Source organism: Armigeres subalbatus, chromosome 3 (genome assembly GCF_024139115.2).
Source record: "Armigeres subalbatus isolate Guangzhou_Male chromosome 3, GZ_Asu_2, whole genome shotgun sequence".
NCBI lineage: Eukaryota > Metazoa > Arthropoda > Insecta > Diptera > Culicidae > Armigeres > Armigeres subalbatus.
Window position 1 is genome coordinate 171,440,754 of NC_085141.1, and position 23,894 is coordinate 171,464,647.

At 40.1% G+C, this 23,894-nt stretch overlaps 1 protein-coding gene across 1 annotated transcript; it reads left to right on the top strand.

Annotated features, from left to right (window-relative positions):
• The first annotated feature begins 6,172 nt into the window (after positions 1-6,172).
• On the top strand, positions 6,173-7,895 carry LOC134227686 (protein OPI10 homolog). The gene is made up of 4 exons (XM_062709343.1): positions 6,173-6,399; positions 6,467-6,596; positions 7,153-7,385; positions 7,448-7,895. Exons 1-4 carry the CDS (start codon positions 6,361-6,363, stop codon positions 7,643-7,645), a joined length of 600 nt encoding a protein of 199 aa, XP_062565327.1. The 5' UTR covers positions 6,173-6,360; the 3' UTR covers positions 7,646-7,895.
• The last annotated feature ends 15,999 nt before the right edge of the window (positions 7,896-23,894 follow it).

The window sequence follows — 23,894 nt, forward strand, 5'->3', positions numbered from 1 at the left end:
TTCTGATGAATGGGGACTGGTTATTAAACTGTACGGCGGATTCAATGGAACTTACTTGTGGGAATAGTACTATGCCGGTAGTTGCTGTGATGAAACCGAGGATAAAACCACCCGGTTTCGATGGCCGCGATGATCCACTTGCAAATTTCCGTTGTGTGTGGTGCGTGTGATTCCTAGGGTAGCGAAAAATTGAATATATTTCATTTGTGTTATTTCACTGACCTCTACGGAGCTGAATGCGGTTTTATACGGAATAAATATGTTATTTAACAGGTAAGATTAATAATTCCTTTCAAAGGTTCGAAGCTTTTCGAAGGAGTTCCTCTGTTTTTGTTATTTATTTACATTATTTCTCCCCGTGATGCCAACATTATGAAAACCAGTGCCGCCAAACTTTTTTTTTCTCGGCACACTTTCGGCATAATTGGGCACAATTAGCCATTTTGAAAGTGTGCCGAGTGGTTTACCCCTTGTTATTAATAGTATTGCCCGTTGCAACAATTTTTAGACTCTGGCGCAATTTCGTTTTGCTTTGAATTTTCAGCGTGCACACTTATACATTCAAACTATCTTTGTAATTGTTTTTTGTTGTTGTTATTTATCGGACACATGTGTTTTTGCTTACTCAAACAATCAGCAAATAGTGGTAATTCACTTGTTCGTGTGACACGGGGAAAATATTCACGCAAATAATTTTCGCGCAGGGGTCTAATAAGGCGCAATCTGCGCAATAGTGTTACAATAAATTGTTCTGTTATTCTACTGTATTTTGACGTAAACTACGTCTAAGGGGAAGACTCAGATACAGGGTGTAAAACCGAAATTTCCAAATTCGAGACCGTCACGAAATTAGGATAGATTTCAAACGCTAATAGCGTCTTTATCTTTCGATGGATTTTCGACATTTGCTTATCAATCGATTCAGAAACTCTCCAGCAATTTTCCAATTCTATTGATACTACAGTGATCGTTCGCTAATTGGGGCACGACCTCACCCCAACTAGCGAATGCCGTTCGCTAATTGGGGCGGTTTGACAAGCGTCAATATTGTTTACTTTTTGCATTGAACAAAAGAAAATTTTACGCGCCAGAAAATATCGATCCCGCCAAACACGGAAACAAAACGTCAACGCGTTTTTGACATCGAATTCTGACGTTTAGCTGCTTTTTAATTGGGTTTCGCCCCAATTAGCGAACCCCCAACTAAAAATTGCCCCAACTAGAAAAACCCCAATTAGCGAACGTTCACTGTATTGATTATCAACGTTAAACGATTGAAAATGTTATTTCTTTCCAAACCGGGTGAAAAATTCAATTCCGTTCATAAATCCCCAACACGGACATCAGATTGCAGTAATGTACGGGCCTTTTGATCCACTGCTTCGTTTTCCCTGTGTATAAAAAGCCCCGTGTTTCGCGTGCGCGCGTCATTTTCATACTGGATGTCACGGAGAGTGGACCAGGGCGTCCAGAAGCGGTCCAGTGACAACGGCTGTCTCAGCGGTGGTGGTGCGGATGAAATTTTTTTCGGTCGGTGGTGGTGGTGGCGGTCGTGGAAGTGTAGGGATTGAGACGGGTATTGATAATATAAATATAAACAGAATAAGACACGACAGGAAGCAGCAGCACATCATTTTCATCCGTGTCCCATCTTCGGCGGATCTGGCAATCGACGGCGTTCGTTGAGCCGAATCATCGGATGGCGGTCGCGCAGCCCAGTGGCTGCTGTTAATAAGGCACATAAGTGGCAATTGATCGGTTCTTTTCAGGACCATCATTATATTTGGGAGGAAGGTTGAGTTGAAATAATTTTCCTAAAGTGCAACCGTTAGGAACTGGAAAATTCTTCGGTGAAATTCTCTACACTGTAAACTCGACAATACCCATTAAAGAGTTGAAAAGACCCATTTTTTCATGATATATGGAGCTGTCAAAATAATGGGTACTTTGAAATTTTTGATAATGTGTACTTTTACCTCATTTGGGAGTTAAAAGATTTTACCCATTAATGGGTGAAAATCTACTTAATTTTTTTGTGTCAACCAAATCGAGAGGAAAAGCAGAGAAGCTGAACGTGCTGTACGAGGTTTCGTGTGGATTGAATGTAAGTTTTATTTTCGCTCAATTTAGTTTTTTTGCGTTATTAAAGGGAATTAAATTATTTGGTATTGCAGCTAACGGCGTTTCAATTTGTTTTGTTAAATTATGGTCGTCGGGGAACAAAAACAAATCATCACCAGACAGGATGGGATTCCGCCTCTATACTTCTGTACCGCCGTATACAAATGTTGGGGCCACACAGGATTTGTTTCGCGATGAATGATGAAGCCCGTATCCACCGCATACCTGTAAACCGCTGGATCTGGTGATGAAAAAGGAGCCTCTTTGGCGGATTTTTTGGAATCGTCTTCTAGTCAGATCATATTTATACTGTTGGGAAAGTGAAAGTGAGATCCCAATCCATCAGTGCAAAAACGATACACACATGTTATAGTTCATGTATATCATTATGCCGTTCATAAATACTTTTAATAAAAAAATACGGTTATATTCCCCATAAATAATTTCTTTTCCTATTCGATTGCTGGACTATTTAATTCTTGTAGCTGTTTCTGAAAACAATAAGGGGTGAATTTTACCCATTGTCCAGGAACGCTGTTGCTCATTAGTGGGTAAAAATCACTCGTTAGTTTGACGTACAAACGGTTTACTCATTAATGAGTAAACGACGTTTACTCTTTTAATGAGTTGAACTATTTAACTTCATAATGAGTATTTTTTTACCCATTAAAGAGTACTTTGGTGGCACAGTGTAGCGTAATTCGGAGTTATATGATTTTAGTGATTGAGAATGTTGATATTAGACGAACTTTCTTCATAGAACAAAGCATAATTGTTTGGCATCGGTAGCGGAATCATAGCATTAGTGCCGGTCCGAGCATAGGCTGTCATCGGAAGATTGCTACAGCAATTAATTCACTAATGTGGCGTTTGCAACGATTTGGATGTTGTCGGCACAACATGAAATTTTCCCGCGAGACTTTAATTTTGTATTTTTTCTGTTGATGATTGAAAAAGAAATCGGTTCCGAGATGAACTTTATTCAAAGCGCAACGCTAACGTCGGTAGTTGAATCCCAAGCAAGTATCGGAAGGAGACCATGCAAACAATTGATTCGCATTATGACTGAAGAAAATTGTATGGCGTCAGTATTGATGTTTGCTACAGATTTTTTGACGTAAACTACGTCTAAGGGGAAGACTCAGATACAGGGTTTAAAACGGAAATTTCCAAATTCGAGACTGTCACAAAAATTAGGATAGATTTCAATCGCTAATAGCGTCTTTATCTTCCATGGATTTTCGACATTTGCTTATCAATCGATTCGGAAACCCTTAAGCAATTTGCCAATTCTATTGATACTATTGATTATCATTGAATGCTTAATTTTTTTTCTACAACAAATATGATTTTGAAAAAGTATCACCGGCGCGTGCTTACTCGCAATCTACATGCTGATACATTTAAAGTTACATCAAACAACTGAAAACCGAAATACGCCACTCCAAAATATGACGAGGTGACAATGTTAGAAAGAGACAAAAGATAGGAAAAATAACACGGTGTGTAGTGCCTCCCCGAGTCACCTTAAGTGAAGATCCTTTAATTACGTAACGCAAAAATTGGGCTTTTTCAAACTCCCCCTCCCCCCTATGTCACACTTTTTGTATGAAGCGTCACACTTCGCCCAACCCCTCCCTCCCCCCTCTAAGCGTTAGGTAATTTTTGGACGCTCCCAAGCGCCATTTTCATTGATGGTAGCCAATCGTTAGTACTTCATATCAAATATCATATCGTATCATAGCATACCAAAGAATATTGTGGCCGAATTTCATAAAATTTGTTCAATAAAAACCCCCCTGACGGTTACACAATATTTGCATTCATACCGGACAACAAAGAGGCGGGACTAATGAGCCATCTTTATTGATTATAAGAAAACTGCTCTCCCACGCGCGCGAGGCATTTCATTTGAAATGTCGTGGGGAGCGGTTCCAGCATCGGCAGAGTTGCCGAGCGAATTCCAGCTCGTGTCGTGGATCATGTGGTCGTCGTCGACATATTTGAAATTAATCGGTTCTTCTCAAGGCCACCATTCTACACAAAGGAAGATTGAGGCGAGGCGAATTTTATTTCAAGTGAAAATAAACCGCTTGGCGACGACATAAAGTTGCCTGCCGTCCGTAGCAGAATCAAAACTCATGGACGATTCAAATCAAGCCCAACTCAGCACCTAAAAACTCATGGATGAGTTGAATCATCGTATGTTTTCTGTATGTATGTAGAATCACGAGCGCGCGTCAAACGGAGAAGCTGCAAAAATGTATTCGCATGGATGACTATCTACTAAAATTATAAGTCTTTCTCTGAATCGTGCTCTCGTGATTCTACTACCGACGGAAAACAATCTGCCATCACCAAGCAATTAAGTTTTACTTTGATCAAAATTCATCTCGCCTCAAGTTGTGACTTAAGAGCTACTTTCATTGATGGTAGCCAATCGTTAGTAGGGGAAATTACGGCTTTGGCAGGTTTTGTTCTATTATTGTCAGAGGGTTTTCTGTAACTAATTATGCTCAAATTTGGCCTAAACATTCTTTGCATATCAAAGAATATTGTGGCCAAATTTTATGAAAAAACCCCTGACAATAATAGAACAAAACCTGCCAAAGCCGTTATTCCCCCTACTTCATACAAGAAAATTTAGTCTGAGCGCTGCTAATGATAATGACGACGATCGCGCGACCCACACCATCGCCGGGAATAAAATTTCCGGTAGATGCAGGAGCTCCGCCGATGCCGAAGGTGGTACCACGGCCTGCTCTCCGCGACATCTCGAACGAAATGGCTCGCGCGCGCGAATGAGCTGCTTCTTTGTAATCAATAAAGCAATTCATGTACTGTGAGTTTTGGTGCTCCATGTGGCGCCCACCGAAGGATGTCTTTTCTTGCCTGGACATTCAGCAGTTCAACTATTTTCCTGCCGTTGGTGTATGTTTACTGGTCAGTAGAACACCGTCAGAGCAGTGTTCAACATCACTTTCAACGGACCAACGGACTTTGAAGGACCACTATTATCAGAGATATCATCTAGGTGATTACATTCACCGACACGCGATGAACATCACTTCAAATGGCTTCATGCCAACAGAAACAAACGGCCCTTTTTCAGGGCCACCAAATATTTTGGAAGTAGAAAGATTGTGTTGTGATATGTACTTGATCTTCTGATATCCAATTTTATGTTGTTTGAGTGAAGTTCACAAGATCTGTGTAAAACCATGAATTCAAAATGTTGCGCGCATGATTTCGCACAGAATTTATGAACCGCACTCGTCAATTCATCTCAGAATCTTGAGAAAAATTTCACTTTTCACCGACACCAGCCAAACCAATGAAGACCCCACCATAGTGTAGAAATTTTCAGCCATGGTCTGCGAATAAATTTATTGCAACGTCTCTCTCCGACAAACTGTGCAGAATTGAATATGATTGCGTCGAAAAGGAAAGTTCGCAATATTCTGACTTTGGATTTGTTTTTATTACTGATTGGAAAGGCGTATTATTGAAAACAAATTGGACTATTGAAAATAATTGGTTATTATCATTGCACTAAAAGGTTTTTCGTAGTTTACGTCGGGTGGTCGTGTCTTGCACACAACCCTTCTGATTTTTTATTCGGGTACCCACAACTAAACCCCCGATTTGAGTGAAAAGTACATTATACCAGGAACTTTTTTCATCTGTTTTTCGTGTATATTTTAGGTTAGCCCTTTTCTTTCGGAGAGAAAATCAAGGCAAAATTTTCAAAACGATTGTTCTGCTTTTGTAAATAAAGATTCAAACGACGATTTGAAGAATCTGATAGCTCTTCCACGCAAACCAAAACCATCGACAGGTAACGGAAACCTTTATCTACCTATTGATGTTGTTGGTTTGCGTGGGAGAGCTATCAGATTCGTCAAATCGTCGTTTGAATCTTTGCTTACAAAAGCAGATAAGTCGTTTTGAGAATTTTGTCTTGATTTTCTCTCCGAAAGAAAAGAGCTAACATCGCCCGACAGAAAATAGAATTGGACTCGACATTGGTGGGCTCTACTGTTGTTTGTTGTTTGTGTGTTTGTCAAAATCGTGATTTGTGAAGCCTGCTTCTATAAACATTTATGGAGGCGGTGAAATTCTTCAGTGAAATTATTTTCTTAATGATTTTCAATGATAAATATACAATCGACTTGAAGTTTTAAGTAATAAGATTTAGCGGCTCTACGGAATCTAAGTTGCCGACGGTATACCACAGAAATGTTAAACGCGTTGGGAGTGATTGTTTCTGGACGTTTGGTAAGAATATGCAGTTTTCTCCCAGAGCATTGATGTCTAAAATTTATTTGAATTTTCTCATTTGTAGGTCCAAACTGACTTCCAGCAGATATCGGACGCACAATACCTGATCAACATCCCAGAGGCAGACAACGTAAATCATGTAGTGGTTTTCCTCACGGGCACTACTCCGTTCGCCGAAGGAATGGCTGGAGCTGGTAAGCTACATTTGAATGAAAAAATATATTGTTCTAATCATTTAAAATAAAATTCCAATTAATGATCAAGAACATTTTTAAGACCCACAAACGATGTTACTGTGTACGTTTTCTTTTGTAGCACTAGGGTTTCTACATACTGCCTCTGCTCCTTCTCTTATGTTCCCACAGTCGGACTAAAACCCGTAGTCCACTCTTTGTTATAATGACAAATATTTGTAAAGTTTATACAGCCTTCTATCAAACTGTATATCAAGTATATCGACTTGGATATCAAGCAGTGCTACAAAAGAAAACGTACACAGTAACATCGTTTGTGGGTCTTAAAAATGATTGCTTTAGATTGCGTGCGGCACAAGACTGGTATGGTAATGCATGAAACGATATATCAAAATCTACTTTTTCGATTACCCATCTAAGTTTTTACATTCCGACGTTAAATATGTCATCACATTATCACCCATCGTATGAATTCTCTTTTTTGACATTCTCTAAAAGCTAATATAACAAATTACCAATTATGTACTGATAAAAACTAAATTCTCCAACCGGTTAGTCTATTTCAGCTGGCCCGATCCGAACGCACCCCCAACATGGCAACTTCTTGGTTACATCTCCAATTCAAAGCCATCCGCCATATTCAAGATATCGCAATTGAAGAAATTGGATGAAGTGTCCAACAATTCGACAATCAATGTATTCGGTGCGAATTTGCCCATTTCGCACATTGCGCAGATAGGTGTATCGATAGAGCCGGAATCCAATCTTATGCAACAAACGCCAGCAACGGTGAGCGCTTCTTCACACAACATTCGTGTAATTTCACATAATTCAATCCTCTCCCCTTGCAGACCACCACTGATACCTACTATCAGTTTGGTCAGAAGATGGTTGAAAATTTCTTCAACTTTGTCAGCAGCTTTTCCGTTACCCAACCGCAAATGGTTCCGAATCCGAACGAAACGTTCGTTCCGCTGTCCACGGTGCAGACGTGGTTCGCCAACTTTCAACGCAGGTTGCAGCAAAATCCCAACTTCTGGAAAAGTTAAACCAGCCAGTGCAAAACAAGACACTAGTTGAAGAAATGAAAGCAAGCGGAGGATAAGTTGGCCTAAATTAAAACCATCAGTTACGGCGTTGATTACAACAATGTAAAGAGCAATAACGAGATCAGTGTGCGTGATTTTCATTCGTGTAATTTATCATGTATCATTATATTTTTCGTTTTAAGAGCATTTCTCTCTGTCTTCGGATAGGATGGTTATTTTTAACTATAATAAAATGATTTTGAATAAAAAATAGATTTCATTGTTTAGTAGTGTTATGAAGAAACATCGGATACGCATTTCTTGAAGTTGATCCGATTTACTCGAATTTGCCGTTGATGAAGCAATTTCGATGTTTCAACTCTGATAGTGGTTATGGACTTTATTCAATTTTGTATTCTGGTTGACTTATCCGACTCTCAAATACAATCATCCAGAACCCAACAAACATTGGAGAGGTGGAAGCGCATAGCAAAAAATTGCTTTCTTCGGCTAAAAAACTAGCTTACTCGGCTTGAATTGTTTGTTGGAGAATCTTCAAGTTATCTGAGCTTCTGGAGCTAAATCCGTAGTTGTTACTCCATTATGACCAGATTAGTTGTTCTTGCACAGAGAACCAAAAGATGTCTGCTTGGGACTAACATTCATCTTCAATGAAAAAAAAACTGATGATCTCCTTTGTTAGGTCACACTGGCGTCTGTCACATCAGAATGCAAATCAATGTATGTTTGCTACATTTGTTTTTCAGTTCATATTGCATATTACAGAATATTGTATTCCTGGGAATCTTTTTCAAATAAAATATGTATGTACTTGTATAGACATTTCATTTTATAGGTTTTATCGCCGTAGCTGAGAACACGAGAAATTGTTTTTTTGCTATACTGCCGTGATTCGCATATCTGTCCCATCTTTGCTGGGTTTCCTATTCATATGGGACAAATATGCGATTCACGGCAGTATAGTTCCGTTGATAGAAAACATTCTAAGCTGTTTTTCCAAATGATCATATGCCGACCATGCCGACCGATTCTGTGATTTCGATCATATTTTTTTATGCTCGATGTTTATTATTCACTATAAATTGTCTTAGCAAATAGCGAAGAGATTCTGAAAAACACCTTATTGGGATTGTGAGCAAAACTCGAACGTTATAACCCGAATCCGCCTGGAATTATGAACAGAATCCGTATGGGATTCTAAACATATTCCGTTTGAGATTCTTGAAAGAATCCGCTAGGCATTCTGAATAGAATTCCGGTCGAGATTCAAATCAGAATCCTTTTGGCATTTGTTTAACATTTTGAGTAAAGTCCAGAAGTATAGATGAGTATAGACAGAATCGTAACTGTTTGAAGGTTCTGAACAGAATCTGTTTGCGATTCTAAAAAGAATTCAAATGTTTTTTTTATATCTTTATTAGGGAGACTTCCAGCCTTAGACTGGCTCGCCTCGGAATTCAAATGGTAGTATAAACAGAACGCATAGTCATCTTTTTTATTTTGGAGATAGTAATTCAGCAAAACTTCAATTCAATTTCGCCAAAACCTAACTTATATTAAAAAATAAAAGCATTCTTATTACGCTGCAGTGTATGACAACATTATTTTCAGCTATGGTTCAACCTTCAGTTCCTTTAAATTTGCTTCATTATTTGTATAATTCCTTCCAAATTAGCCACTCTTCATAATATAGCTCGATAACATCGAAGTACATTCACGGTCGGCCTTCATAATATACCTGTATGTACATATAAAGTTATGAATTTCATGAATCATAATGATAAAACTATTCACGATACATCAATAGTGCTTAAACATAATAATGATGTGAACTTGGCAGGCTCCCGAGTACACCGAGATGATGGAAATAATAAAAAGTTGTTTCTCCTGTCGCTCATATAGTGTATTCTCAGAAATCCTTCGCGGGCCACAGGAAAAGGTTAAGAGGGCCGCACTTTGGGAATCCCTGTTATAAATCATGCATAAATTGGTTCATTGGATGGATAAGTCAAATGATCTGAGCTTAAAGACGCTTTGAAGAACCAAAAAGGGTCTGTAATATAGTCAACCCTCCATGAGTCGCTAATGAAAAGACTATTGACTCAAGCATATATCGAGATGTGGAACAAAAGTTTCATGAAAAATTGTTGGAAAGGTAAGAAACCATAAATTAATAAATTATACATTTTAATGAAAATATTACGAAATATTACATTCATTTTTTCATTTATTTAGTCTACATCTAAACAGATAACACTGAATCAACAATTTGACGCCACAATACACGGTTCGAGGCCGCATCTCTCCATCCTCGAGTACGCCCCACGCTCGCCAAGTCGTTTTGCACCTGGTCTGCCCATCTCGCTCGCTGCGCTCCACGTCGTCTCGTCCCTGCCGGATCGGAAGCGAACACCATCTTTGCAGGGTTGCTGTCCGGCATTCTTGCAACATGCTCTGCTCATCGTACCCTTCCGGCTTTAGCTACCTTCTGGATACTGGGTTCGCCGTAGAGCTGGGAAAGCTCATGGTTCATCCTTCGCCGCCGCACACCGCCAAAGATGGTCCTAAGCACCCGTCTCCGGGTGCTTGCAAGTCCTCCTCGAGCATTGTCCATGTTTCATGTCCGTAGAGGACTACCGGTCTTATTAACGTCTTGTACATGACACATTTGGTGCGGTGGCGAATCTTTTTCGACCGCAGTTTCTTCTGGAGCCCTTAGTAAGCCCGACTTCCACAGATGATGCGCCTTCGTATTTCACGACTGACATTGTTATCAGCCGTTAGCAAGGATCCGAGGTAGACGAATCTTTCGACCACCTCGAAGGTATACCCGTCTATCGTAACACTGCTTCCCAGGCGAGCCCTGTCGCGCTCGGTTCTGCCCACAAGCATCCCAAGTAACAATTTTCATGCTTGTTAGATTTATTTAATTCTTATAGCGGATTTATGACGGCAGTCACCATGGCTAGTTGTTCAGATTTATTGGCGATCTTATTGCTGTCAATAAACCTCTAATAAATCTGCTCGAAAAGCTTCAAACGTCAAATGCCGACTGGTCTTTTTAGCAGCTCTACAGTTGTAACGAAGAGCATGATAAGTCCAATTTTCAAAGCTTGATCAAAGCCATAATTTTGGGTCATTACGATCGTTCACCTTCAAAAATAGAATAATCAATGCCAAACATTCTAGTATCAGGTCGTTATTTATGTACTTTTAATTGATTTCTTTATTTTAATGATGTATTATAAAGCGTAATAAACAGTACTCAAAGTCTTAGATGTGAGCCAGCCTAGGGCTGAAAACCTCTTAAATAAAGACAATAACAAGTGCTCAAAGTACATTCCAGCTTCAGCTCATTCAGATTCAGATTGTTAGTCTCAATCAAATGCTGTATAGCTTTGTAGTTATAGTATTTCCACAATTATTACCTTAAGACTTTTTAAGCCTACCGTTTACACGACTTTGTATCTTGTATTGCAAGCACAACGATAAATAATTCTTAACAGATGATAAGATTCAAGATCTAAACCAAGAATCGATCTCGTTTTCTCCAAGTAGTTAGTAACCCTGACATTTGATATAAATTCCAAATAAAATTTTGTTTGACAAAAATAGTTAAACAATGTGTTCAAAAACTTTATGCAACTGTTCCTAATAAACACACATTTTAAACGTAATCGAAAATGCCTTCGCTAGTTTGCATCTTTGGGATATTTGTTATGCTTAAGTAAGCCATTTCATCCATGCTTTTCAGCAAAATCTGGAAAACTCTTATTGATATTTTTAGCAAATGTAACGCACTATCTAAAGATGCTGAATAAATAAATTTATGTCATTAGTGTTTTGGGATCGCATTTTTCTGATATTTTTTTGTTGGTGTCAAATTGGAAATTAAACAAAACAGAATTCTGCTTTTGGATTAAAGCTATGCGAGTTAAGCGGCAATTGTTATTATCAAATCATGTTTACTCATCTCATCAGAAATTCCTCCTATCCAATCGGAATTCAATTTTGAACCAATTCGGGACTTCCGCCTTCCCGATCGGAATCTCATCACATGGTACTCTGCCTTCTCAATCAGAGCCCATTTGCAGACATGCAAGACCTCTAACCAGTTCAATTTAAATCATCCGCCTTCCCAATCGGTGTTTGATATCTGCACTTTCTGTATCAAATCTGATTAGGATCCCCACCTTACCTATCGAAGTCCTCTCACATAGCTTTCGATCAGAGCGTATTCAAAATCATAAGTTTCGTCTGTTGTAGATTCTTTTCAGAGTGTTTATTCTTAGATTTTACATCCAGCCCCACATATTTGTATTCTCAAACTGTTTTCTACCAGCCTGCTAAATACTTTGGATACTAACCTACACTGCGCCAATGTTGTGACCGGAGGTATCCAAATCTCGCATTCATATTCTGCTTGGGCTTAATGAATCATCCTTCAAAACAGGACTTCACTCATCCAAATTCTTTAAAAGACTGATGATTGAAGGATGGGTCATTTTCATCTATTATTTATTTTTTTCAAAGGTATCTATGTTTTTTTTTAAATCCATTTTCCATCACATTGTAAATATATTTTAGTACCATATTTCTCAATCCAATTATCCAACCATCTATACATCACTACACCAATGTTGTGACCGGAGGTATCCAAATCTCCCATTCATATTCTGCTTGGGCTTAATGAATCATCCTTCAAAATAGGACTTCACTCATCCAAATTCGTTGAAAGACTGATGATTGAAGGATGGATAATTTTCATCTATTATTTATTTTTTCAAAGGTATCTATGTTTTTTTTTTAAATCCATTTTTCAATCACATTGTAAATATATTTTAGTACCATATTTCTTAATCCAATTATCCAACCATCTATACATCACTACAGTAATGTGGTCAAATGAATAACCCCAATAAGAATATTTACATTGCAAAGGGTTTATAACGGTGTTTAATAAGAGCAACATTTTTCTGATCGAAATCTATGATGGCCATATTGGAAATGAAGAACCATCTTTAAGTCAGTGAAATTTATCACTGGAATTTATGATTAGACAGTGTTTTCGCCGCAAAAGACACGTTTTTGGTAAAAGATATAAAAAAAAACATATTTGGGTGTAATATCAATTAATTTAGTGAAGATTTACGTTATTGATGTAATAATAAATTTAAATTCATTGCCCAAAACTATATTATTTTGCGGGCACGTAGTACTTAATCTCATTTTTGCACTAACTTTCACCATGAAATCTAGCGCGCACCTCATTTCCATAAAAGTACATTGAAAAAAAAACTTGAAAAATTATTATTTTGTAGTCATCCTCATCATGATTTTCATCAACACTTTAGTTTGCTATTATTTGTTTGCAAGATTTTGTTTATCTTTTTTCAAAGCAACATTTTTGACAGCTGCCGCAGCCAAATTCCCTTTTTTGCGGGCGGCTTGAAACGGATTTTTATATACTCTTATAAGAGGTTTATAGTGGTAATCTAGAGAGGGCCATTTGGACATATCTTACTCTTATAGTGGTCATCAGAAGGTAATCCTGTAGTAATGGGTTTTATTGTCAGTTCTTGTAATTCGATCTTAAAAACCATTCCTAGAGCGGAATAAAACTTAAAATGTTACTTGGGATGTACTTTGTCTTTGACCCATTCATCACCAGTCCAACTTTTGCTGCTTCACGTTTCAGACGGGTGTACAGTTCTGCCACCTTTGCAAATGTTCGGCCGACAATGTCAATGTCATCCGCGAAACAAATAAATTGACTGGATCTGTTGAAAATCATACCCCTGCTGTTACACCCGGCTCTCCGCCTGACACCTTCTAGCGCAATGTTGAACAATAGGCACGAAAGTCCATCACCTTGTCTTAGTCCCCGGCGCGATTCGAACGAACTGGAGTGTTCGCCCGAAATCTTCACACAGTTTTACACACCATCCACCGTTCCTTTGATCAGTCTGGTAAGCTTCTCAGGGAAGCTGTTCTCGTCCATAATTTTCCATAGCTCTACGCGGTCTATACTGTCGTATGCCGCCTTGAATTCAACGAGCAGATGATGCGTTGGGACCTGGTATTCACGGCATTTTTGAAGGATTTGCCGTACAGTAAAGATCTGGTCCGTTGTCGAGCGGCCGTCAACGAAGCCGGCTTGATAATGGTGACAGACGACGGAAGATGATCTGGGATATCACTTTGTAGGCGGCATTAAGGATGGTGATCGCTCGAAAGTTCTCACACTCCAGCTTGTCGCCTTTCTTGTAGATGGGGCATATAACTCCTTCCTTCCACTCCTCCTGTTCAGTTGTTCAGCTGTTCAGTTTCCCAGATTCTGGCTATTAATTTGTGCAGGCAAGTGGCTAGCTTTTCCGGGCCCATCTTGATGAGCTCAGCTCCGATACCATCCTTACCAGCTGATTTATTGGTCTTTAGCTGTTGGATGGCATCCTTAACTTCCCTGGGGAAGGTGGGGGCTGGTTTGCTTCCATCGTCCGCTGGGCTGACGTAGTCATCTCCTCCGCTGCCTTGACTTTCACTGCCTGTACTCTCAGCGCCATTCAAATGTTCCTCGTAGTGCTGCTTCCACCTTTCGATCACCACACGTTCGTCCGTCAAGATGCTCCCATCCTTATCCCGGCTCATTTCGACTCGCGGCACGAAGCCTTTGCGGGATGCGTTGAGCTTCTGGTAGAACTTGCGTGTTTCTTAAGAACGGCGGGGGTTTGCGCAGGTCCAATAAGTCGCCTATAAAAACAACCATTACGATCTAGGCAGCCCTACCGTCCTTCTTAGTCACACTTGGTCGACAACTAAGCTGCCGTAATCTGGAAAAGTGACGTAACAGCCATTTTACAACATGCATGTTTTCCATTTTTCTGTTAAAGAGCTCGATGAGTAGTACTCGTTAACACCATTTTTGGAAAATGGCATATACGTCACTTTTTCAGATTACGGCAGTAAGGAGCTTTGCCCAAATCCAAACATTTCTATTGGTCTCTTTAGGCTATATGTGTGCATGTGAGCGTGTATGTGTGTACAAAAAATACTGTGCCGTACGGCCGAACACTTTTACAGTCTCTTTACAGGCTTTACAGGCTGCCGCCCACATGGGTCTCAATTATGCACTGTTGGTTACTATCAACTCCCTAAAGCCAACATTTTGCGCTCCCGCAGGTGCGGATTCGCACTGCTACCGCCCACATGGGTCTCAATTATGCACTGTTGGTTACTATCAACTCCCCCCAAAGCCAACATTTTGCGCTCTCGCAGGTGCGGATTCGCTATACCAGCACCCAGACTGGTCCCAGTTTCGTATTGGATTCTTGATTTGTTCCCCTAAAATCCCATTTTCACACCGCATGAAAAAATATTTTATTTTGGGATTTTTAGGCCATTCTAGGCGACGAATAAATGATCACGATTGGAAGCTAGGTTCATGGAACTGCATGTTGCTAGGCTTCGTAGGCTGCGACAAGATAATCTATGATGAATTACATCCCCGCAACTTCGACGTCGTAGTGCTGTAGGAAATCTGCTGGACAGGACAGAAAGTGTGGAAATGCGGGCATCGAGCAGGTACCTTCTACCAAAGCTGTGTGGCACCAAACAAAGAGCCGGGAACCTGCTTCAAAGTGCTAGGCAAAATGCGCCAACGCGTGATTGGGTGGCAGCCAATCAACGCAAGCATGTGCAAGCTGAGGATAAAAGGCCGTTTCCTTACATATAGCATCATCAACGTGCACTGCCCACACGAAGGGAGATCCGACGACGAGAAAGAAGCGTTCTATGCACAGCTGGAGCAGACATACGATGGATGCCCCTGCGGGACGTCGAAATCGTCATAGGTGACATGAACGCTCAGGTAGAAAGGGAGGAAATGTATAGACCGGTCATCAGACGGATAGTTCACACACCGTATCCAATGATAACGGCCAACGATGCATAAACTTGGCAGCCTCCCGCGGAATGGTAGTCCGAAGCACCTTCGTCCCCCGCAAAAATATCCACAAGGCTACATGGAGATCACCTAACCAAGAAACGGAAAACCAAATCGACCACGTTCTAATCGACGGTAAATACTTCTCCGACATCACGAACGTACGCTCTTACCGCAGTGCGAATATTGAATCCGACCACTACCTCGTTGCAGTATGTCTGCGCTAGTTTACTTTCTTAGTACGGAGTTCTTCAAAATTAAAGACACATATCGTTCTGCTTACCAACTAAGACTAATTTATTCATACGTTACTAACTATAATGAAACCTATCGCCAGTAAACAATCTACTCGTCCATTCAGCAAAATCAATCTCCATTGTAAACAATCCAATCTGGGTCACAGCAAAAGTGCTGATCGTGTTGACGCACCATCGCAGTTTCTACGTCTCTCAGTCGTTAACTCGCTCAAAACTCTCTACGGTGTATAATACGCGTTGGAGTCGTCCGCCTCGGTTAAACATTGGGCGGCTGCAAGACGGTAGACTAGCCCAAGACTACGCGCAGCAGCTGGAAGTGACACTCCCAACGGAAGAGCAGCTAGGCGCAGTGTCTCTTGAGAGATGGCTGGAGAAATATTCAATCCACCATTGGAAGCACCGCAACCGCTGCACTACGTACGGTGCCCCCGGATCAGAGAAACGACTGATATGATGGCGAATGTCAGCAGTTAGTTGAAGGGAAGAATGCAGCATGGGCGAGATTGCTGCAACACCGCACGAGGGCGAACGAGGTGTAGTATATATATATGGACCAGGTTGAATGAAAATTCCATTTGTTCAAAAATGATAACAAAGAACTCGAAAATAAATAAAAATAATTAAATAAAGAAAATATAGATAATAATCAATAAAACTGCTCATCTGCATACGAACCTTTTTTCGACGGACGCGGAACAAGGAGCTACCGCTCCGCTCTATTTAGTAGAGCGTTGGAGCCGACGTAAGGAACAGCTCCGCTTCGATCCGGGTAAGCGGGTGGCACCGCCCCCGGCAATCGAAGCGTGGGAGCCGACGTGTGGACCAGCTCCGCTTCGATCCGGGTAAGCGGGTGGCACCGCCCCACAGAAGGACCAATCTTCAAAAAGACGGTCAAAAACCATTTTTTCAAAATGATCCAAATTGATAACTTGAGTCATGGGGTGTTAGTAGAATACTTGACGATGATGTTAACATAGTTTTGAGTCATTTTATTCGGGTGGATCTTACCTTTACAGTCAATACAAGTTGAGCATGTTGTCGATTTTTAATTCTGTTAAATCTTGTAACATTTATCTTACTGCTTCATTATGTTGGCCACGACGTATACATCACCCAAACCTATTATATTTGGCACCATCACAAAGTGTAGTCCAAAAACTAATAAAGCCACGCATATACGTTCGTAAATTATTTTTGATCGCGCAAAAAATACTCGGTCTTTATTATATATAAAATTATTATTGTATTATCTCCTTGCTATATTCATTGTGAAATTCAAAAAGGTACCCATCGGTACCCATCAATGAAATTCACACTGTAGTTTCATTTTTTTGTAAGGAATCCAATCCTGCAGAAATTAGGTTCCGCCACCCTCCGCCCGCTCAGTTATTTCGGTTTTACTGACAGTGGTCATTTCGGTCTTGCCAATCAATTTTGATAAAAAGCAACGCACAATATGTTTTCTCTTCTCCTTCTACTTCTCATATGTCGCAATACAATGGTGCGACATCAGCTGAAAATTGTCTAGGGGTCGTACACTTATTACGTAGACGTTATTTCTGGTTTTTTCAACCCTTCATGTAAGATTTCTTACATACAAATGATTTTTTTTATTTATATGTAGGTAAAACGACAGATCCCCCTCCCCCATCAGGGCATACGTAATATGTGTACGGCCCCCTAGTATCATTTGTTCTTGGCTCACGCATACTTTAATTAAGGAAATTCCACGTGATCATGAGTTTTTACAGGCACTTGCGCTCTGAGATTTTGAAAATATTGTTAAAGGAAGTAGGACAACTATCAAGTCATGTCATGTTTAGTCGCAATGCAGGGAGAGTATTTAATTTGACCTCAACGTCTAATTTTCCATACTTACTCTGTAAAAAGATCATGAGTTTTTCACATGAACCGTAATATCAAGAAATGATTTGCGCCTCTACAGCTTTACTTTGTGTAGGAACGAAATAAAATCCATTCTATATGTTTACAATTTCTGATGATGGAATACATTTTTCCGTTAGCACTGCAGTGAGGCGACGACAGAAATTGGTAATTAAAGGAATACCTGTGAAAGTGCTCATAGAAATAGAACTCTACACTGGCGGCGCTAGCCATTGATAATTGATGAGGCACCACTTGGTGCAAGCACGTTGTCTTTGAGAACGTTAGCGTGCTTGCGACGACTGGTGCCTCACCTCTCGTTCCGGTAGTGGATCTCTAGCTTACGGGTCGGTGATGTCGAGAGGATGAACCATCCATTCAATGAAATATAATAATATGTGGCCTGCTAGACCATTTTATTCACTTCTAACATTTTTGACCGTCTTTTTTGGAATTGGTCCCACTGTGCGCCCTCGGCAATCGAAGCGTGGGAGCCAACGCAAGGATCAGCTCCGCTTCGATCCGGGTAAGCGGGTGGCACCGCCCCCGGCAATCGAAGCGTGGGAGCCAACTCGAGGATCAGCTCCGCTTCGAGTAAAATTGAAGTGTAGGAGCCGCGCCGACGTTTCGACGCGAGAAGGCGATAGCAGGCCTAAGTGTATAATGGGCAGATTACGACACGAGGCACCATACAAACAGGCGCGGAACACACAAAACTTGATTTTCCAGAGGAAAAAGCGCCAGCAGGCGGTGAAGCGACGGAGCAACTGTACCGCGCTAATTACGCACGAAAGTTCTATGAGAAGTTAAACCGTTCACGTAACTGCCACATGCCACAGCCCGATATGTGTAAGGACATAAACGGGAACCTTCTTACAAACGAGCATGGGGTGATCCGAAGGTGGCGTACCTGACTGTCAAATCGTATGTATTTTTCCTTCATTGATATTTAGCTCCCATATCCTCACCAGCAAAAGATGTTCCGGACAGCGACGACAGCGACAATCTTTATCTAGTAACTAAAATGTCTTTTCCTGATGGTAATAAACCTAGGAGCACGCGCGCAGGACATGCGACTTTCAGCTCCGAATCTCCAGGAAATCCAGGAGGAGATCGGCCGGCTGAAAACAACAAAGCCCCTGGAGTTGACCAACTACCAGGAGAGCTGTTTAAACACGGTGGTGAGGCACTGGCTAGAGCGCTGCACTGGGTAGTTACCAAGGTTTGGGAGGATGAGATTCTGCCGCAGGAGTGGAATGTTGGCGGCTCAACCTTCAAATAAACGCTTACGGTATAACGAAAGCTTACGGTATAAGTTCTACGGCAACTCTGGGAAATGATGTTTAGGGGTAGCCCCGACCCATTTTATGAAAAAGTGCAATTTTTATAGAGAACATCGAATCGAAACATCGAAAAAAAATGGTATATCGGAAATTTTTTTGATGGAACCAATCCATTTCATATTTTTTACATTTAACTTGGGAGTTTAATTTTATGGTAAAACATTGTACGGCATGTTTTAGTTCTATATATTTTTCACTGATGCTTTAAATGCCCTTGATTTTTCAATATATGTTTTTATTAATGCATCCTAAATGGGTATCCATAATAATGCATTCGAAACTAAATACACTTGATAGATAGAGAATTTTATAACGAACATTTAGCTAAAAATAGGAACCTTCTATATCTATCCGTTTGAAAGTTATCCACGATTTACTGCAGATTGGGATAAGACGTTTTGCAGTTCCAAATCATGATACATGGTTTTATAGTTCATGCGCAGACATGTGTTCATGTCTGTGGTTCATGTTTAAGTGAAGAAACGCCTACTTTTCCATACCAACAAAATGAGTGCTTTAATAGCCTTTTTGCAATTCCTGAACATAATACAGCCATAAAACGGCCTACTTTTCCATATGAACGAAATGTGTGCTTTAATGAACATTATGCAACTCAAATGGGTTGCATAATATTCATTATAACACTCATTTGGGTGCTATAATGAAAAACCAACATCAGAACAGTAGTTACATGACTATATTTTGCTAAATTAGCTTGGGTAAGCGCTCAAATAGTGTATCCTATGTGCTTCGTAATAAATTAAATAGTTTGGTGGGCATGACATCGAAAATTTCCTAAGGCAAGTACATCTATCGCTTCACGGCTTATCGAACATTATGCAATGTGGCACGGTAACATGAAATTTGATTGTTCTCCGCAGCAACATAATTTATTGGCAAGAATGATCATGTGGAGTAAATTTTGGTGTGCAATTGTGTACAATTTTGGTACAGATTTATCAAATTAAAGCCCATTTTCCGGGCAGGCAGCCTGTCTTGGTACAGTGATCACCACGTCACTATCCAAGCCGTTCCTGGGTGGACGTTAGGCATAGAATAACAGCGATTTCAACAATGCTTGTTCTCTCATATGGCCCTCTGCTAATCTTCAGTTTCTATTCATTTCACACTTGCCGCTCGCTTGCGGTGTCAATCGAATCTGTATCTTCATTACTTTCATCTACTCCCTTTCGCTTTGAGTAGTATAATTATCACCGAAAAAAGCCAATAAATTAATTTCGATAATACTTATTTGAGTGTTATAATGGAAACCCAACAATGGAACAGCAGTAACATGACTATGACTACAAATTTCTTAATAAGTCTAGGTCAGTGTTCAAATAGTTCGATGGATAAGACTTCAAAACTATCTGTGTAATGTTTCGCGATAGCATGGAAATTAATAGTTTTTTGTACCAACTTGATTTTTTGGCAAGAACGATCATGTGGATCCAACTAGATTATTTTGATGTCGATGTATCACATTAAAGCTCATTTTACGTCATTGCAAATAATAATGTGTGAGCAACTAGTTCCAAAACTCGAATTTTAAGCATTCGTAGTATTTATCCCATTTGGCAAGCCTCGTTGGATTAACGTATATCCGTGTTGAGAAAATCACCTTTTGGCAATTATTATCATTATTTTTTAGCATGTTGAAATCTTTAGCATCTAACATTTTTGTATTTCTGGAACTAAGAACAATCTATACAGTATACTACACTCGTCTTAGACAGTTGAAGACATTCGACTAAAAGAGCTTGAATTTTTTTTCTGAATCTACACTAATAACAAGCTATTTTGCCTACGAATACTGAAACCGGAGTGTTCCAAAGAGTTATGTTGATACTTTCTGCTACGACCTTTAACAATCTTGGTCTGCCTTTGAACCAAACTAAATATGTGCACTTGCTATACTGCAAGGCTCGCTCGCTGGATCGTTTGTAACACACAAACAAAGACATTTTGCGGCAATAAAATAATTTTTGTTGTTCCTGATGGTTGTGTCTTCATGCAGGAAACTCCAATCAAGTCCCAGAAACTTCAATAAGTTTTCTGCCACATTGTCTTCCAAGACTTTTTCAACCGCATTTTTTACTCTTAACATGTGCTGTTAATTTCTTGGTGTCTTCGAATTCCGTTTAATTTTTTTGACTCTGCACAATGACGTAGAATGAGCTTTAATATGATAAATCGAAATCAAAATGATCGAGTTGGATTTACTTCACACGATCGTTCTTGCCCAAAAATTCAAGTTGGTACAGAAAACAATTTATTTCTACATATGTTATCGGATAACTTTGCACAGCTCGACAAACCATGACACAATATTCTGATCTGAAGTTCTGAAGTCATATCCATCAAATTATTTGAACACTTACCTAGACTAATTAAGCAATTTGTAGTCAGTCATGTTACTGTTGTTCCATTGTTGGGTTTCCATTATAACATTCAAATAAGTGTTATAATCAATTTTGCAATTCCTGATCATAATACCTGGTTTACAGTTGTCATTTGAGTGATAAAACGGCCTACTTTTCCATACCAACAGAATGGGTGCTTTAATGATTATTATGCAACTCAAATGGGTTGCATAATATTCATTATAGCACTCATTTGGGTGCTATAATGAAAAACCTACATTGGGACAGTAGTTACTTGACTACATTTAGCTGAATTAGTTTGGGTGAGTGTTTAAATGGTGTACTCTAAGCGTCTCGTAATAAATGAAATGGTTTGTTGGACATAACATCACAATTTTCCAAAGGCAATCGCATCCATCGCAATTTGGCACGATAAGATGGAATCTTATTGTTCTCTGCGCAACATAATTTATTTGCATGAATGATCATGTGGAGTAAATTCGATTGTACAATTTTGGTATAGATTTATCATATTAAAGCCCATTTTTCGTCATTGCAAAAAATAGCGTGTGCAACTCGTTGCAAAACTCGATTTTTCAGCACTCGAAGTATTTATCCAACTCGGCTAGCCTCGTTGGATAAACGTACAACTCGTGCTGAAAAAATATCTTTTTGCAACTAGTAGCACAAACTACTATTTTGTGACTCATTTGAATGGCTATAATAGTTATTAAAGGACTCATTTTGTTGGTATGGAGAAGTAGGCGGTTCTTCACTTAAACATGAACTGCAAAACCAGGTATCATGATCTGGAATTGCAATACGTTTTTTCCTAATCTGCAGTAGATGGAAATTATGGAAACCTATTTTGGATGCATTAATCGAAAAACATATTGAAAAAAACATCATTTCAGGGCATTTAAAGCATCAGTGAAAAATATATAGTCCTAAAACATGCCCTATCAATGTTTTACCATAAAGTTAAACTCCCAAGTTAAATGTAAAAAATATGGAATGGATTGGTTCCATCGAAACATTTTCCGATATACTATTTTTTTTTCGATGTTCCCTATAAAAAAGTACTTTTCTATAAAATACGTCAGGGCTACCCCAAAACATCATTTGCCAGAGTTGTCGTAGAACAATTTTTGTTTTGGTATATCCTAAGCATTCATTTGAAGGTTGATCCCCCAACACTTCAGACTTTGTCCAATTTTGGGACACCCTAATGGAAGGTGTCGTGTGTCCCATCTACAAAAAGGGCGATAAGCTGGATTGTAGCACCTACCGCGCAATCACATTGCTGAACGCCGTCTACAAGGTACTCTCCCAAATTTTATGCTGCCAATAAACACCAATTGAAAGAGAGTTCGTGGGGCAGTACCAGGCGGGATTTATGGTATTGCAGAAATGCCACGAATACAACGTACCCACACATCATCTATTTATCGACTTAAAAGCCGTATATGATACAATTGACCGGGACCAGCTATGGCAGCTAATGCACGAAAACGGGTTTCCGGATAAACTAATACGGTTGATCAAGGCGACGATGTGAGCTGCTTAGTTCGAGTTTCAGGGGCATTCTCGAGTCCCTTCAAAACGCGCAGAGGGTTACGGCAAGGTGATGATCTTCCGTGTCTGCTATTCAACATCGTTTTGGAGGGAGTAATATGAAGGGCAGGGATTGACACGAGTGGTACGATTTTCACAAAGTCCGTCCAGTTATTTGGTTTCGCCGACGACATTGATATTATGGCACGTAACTTTGAAAGGATGGAGGAAGCCTACATCAGACTGAAAAGTGAAGCTGAACGGATTGGACTAGTCATCAACACGTCGAAGACGAAGTACATGATAGGAAGAGGCTCAAGAGAGGACACCCACCCACCACGAGTTTCTATCGGTGGTGACGAAATCGAGGTGGTTGAAGAATTCGTGTACTTGCGCTCACTGGTGACCTCCGATAATGATACCAGCAGAGAAATTCGGAGACGCATAATGGCAAGAAATCGTACGTACTCTGGACTCCGCAAAATGCTCCGATCGATAGAGTTCGCCGCCGTACCAAACTGACTATCTACAAAACGCTAATTAGACCGGAAGTTTTTTTACGGACACGAGACCTGGACGATGCTCGTGGAGGAGCAATGCGTAATGGGAGTTTTCGAAAGGAAAGTGCTGGTAGGGTGCAAATGGCAGACGGTGCACTGGCGTCGCCGGAAGCAGCTGCTTCACTCGCCGACAGCGATCGCCTCGGATCCGTAGGTAGGAATAGCACCACACAATACAAATCGCACTACCGAACACAATCCGCGATGAGACACAGCACACACGTCTGGCTCGTTTGAACTATCGGCACGGAATGTTGACAAATATTTGTCATTACGACAAACAGTGTCTTGATAGAAGGAAGTAAGTAATGATTTCTAAATATTTCATTTTCAGGTCACGTTTTCT

Coding starts and splice junctions, on each gene's coding strand:
- LOC134227686 (XM_062709343.1), top strand. CDS start 6,361: ATGTTAAACGCGTTGGGAGTGATTGTTTCTGGACGTTTG. Junction 6,597..7,152: donor CGAAGGAATGGCTGGAGCTG/GTAAGCTACATT, acceptor CCAACCGGTTAG/TCTATTTCAGCTGGCCCGAT. Junction 7,386..7,447: donor TGCAACAAACGCCAGCAACG/GTGAGCGCTTCT, acceptor CTCCCCTTGCAG/ACCACCACTGATACCTACTA.